We start from the raw sequence: 1962 nt of genomic DNA, 5'->3' as shown, positions 1-1962 counted from the left end.
TCAAATTCCTCAAGATGTATACTACAGGAATCAGATAAATTATTTTGATTAGCAGGCGTAAAAACATCAGACATCCCTCCTAGGAAAATCATCTACTCATCCATCGGCCAAGTCACAACGCATGATCGCAGACAAGAAGAAGCAAAACTACATTCTTCAGAAATTAGACAATTACTGCCAAAATTACAAGGAAAAATTTCATTAACTCTAGCAAAACTTAACACAGAATTAATTAATATGTAAACACTGGTTGCAGGAGGAAAATAAATAAATGTCCGAAGCACATTATACACATCACAGAGAGAACCTACATCCTACCTCAACGAGTCAAGAATCAAGACGCTATTTCTGAGGGCTGTAGCTACAGTACAAAAAAGTGCATTCACACTTAAAATTAAGTCTACGTATAAGGTTCCTTAGAAACCCTTTCTCAACGTAAATAATAAAATACAATGCGTTGAAGTATATGAAGTATACACATGTTTCAGCCATAACTACTCACAACATTCTCCGACAAGAAAATTAAGAGAAGAACAAGTTCATGGAAATAAGATACATCAGAGGTAAAAAAAAATTTAAGTATCCAGTACATTCTGAACAATGATTTCCGCGAACACTTAAAACTCGCAGTACAAAACAATTCATAAATATGCGTAAGGCTCAGTTTCAAACATCCAGCAAGTTCTGAGCAGCGCTCTCCGTCTCAATTACACATAGTAATGCATTCTTCTTTAACAAGATACAATCTGCCTGCAGAAGCTTTCATTCAACGATAACACTACGCATAGAACTGTCAGTTGCTACTCTCTTTGAAATTAAGAACAGATTATTTTTGGGAATCTATGGAACTTCTTTATAATATTGTAAATTTGTAAGGTTACATATTGCACAGCAGCTTCTAGGTGAATTATCATGATCCATCACACAGTATACATAAGCAACTATATTTTTCACAGTTACCTTGCTTTTTTTTTTTTCTTGGCATCCCAAGAGGAGGGACTCGATCCAATAACAAATCTCCTGTTTCAGACAGGAGAATGCATATATCATTGCCAGAGAAGAGAATATGTTATAACTTCTGCGTTGCTGACTTTCACACTCATACATCCGTGAAGAATCACCTGAGTGCAGGAGAAAATAAAAACAAAAACCACTCAAGAAAATCAATCAGTATTTAAAACCGATCATGAAATTTCTTTCATGAATTAATTAAACATCTTCACACTTTACCATATGGTATCATCTGATATCTGCAGATTCCTGAGTTACTTCAGTCACCACATCAGCGGCAGAGCTGACTGTGTCTGCTGCATGACTCTGGCTAGTCTGTGCCTGACCTGAGGGTTGAGGGTCACTCACAAGCCCCAATACCACTAGTGTTGACCTAAAAGCCACATATTTAAAATTTAAGCATCATAGTTTCAGGCCAAAATAGATGATATTAGGATCACGAATATAGAAGAACCTAGGAAGAGTAGATCGAATGTTTGGCTGGTTCGCATGATCAACCAATGGTGGCTTCAGAGTTGGATTTTTGCTCAATGCATTCTCGAGCTGCGTTGCTGGTAACTGTTAGGCAAGAAAGTTAGGACTGTCAACAGAGTCAACATTGTTTATGATAATAAAACATCAGTGAAGGTTGACATCACATAACAAAATATGTTTGATGTTTGGTGGCATAAATACGTTTTTAGGTTTCAATAACAAAGCTGACTTTAATTATTGATGTTCTAAAAAGATAAAAAGTTGTCTGCAATAAAGGTCTAATCTATGGCAGAATTTCGTATGAAGAGCATTATATATCCAAAGTTTGCAGAAGATCACCTTCCCTTTATGTATGATGGTGTTTGGCATCTAGCCTAATCAAGGACAGGGGAAAAAATTTAAAATATATGTAACCACATGTAAATCCACATAAGGCGGTATAGTATGTAGCTTTTTTTTTATTTTTGTGTGTTTTTA

The 1962-nt window shown here is 35.7% G+C and overlaps 1 protein-coding gene across 1 annotated transcript in view; it reads right to left on the bottom strand.

Moving 5' to 3' along the window:
* LOC109850024 overlaps positions 395–1962 on the bottom strand; it is a 37593-nt gene continuing 36025 nt past the window's right edge. The window contains 3 exon segments of the mRNA XM_020419920.1: positions 395–1121; positions 1231–1384; positions 1466–1569. Of these exon segments, the coding sequence (XP_020275509.1) occupies positions 1240–1384; positions 1466–1569 (249 nt within the window). The 3' untranslated portion in view covers positions 395–1121; positions 1231–1239.

The sequence above is a fragment of the Asparagus officinalis genome, chromosome 7 (genome assembly GCF_001876935.1).
Source record: "Asparagus officinalis chromosome 7, Aspof.V1, whole genome shotgun sequence".
In the NCBI taxonomy this organism is placed as follows: Eukaryota; Viridiplantae; Streptophyta; class Magnoliopsida; order Asparagales; family Asparagaceae; genus Asparagus; species Asparagus officinalis.
This window is presented reverse-complemented; position numbering and strand designations above follow the sequence as displayed.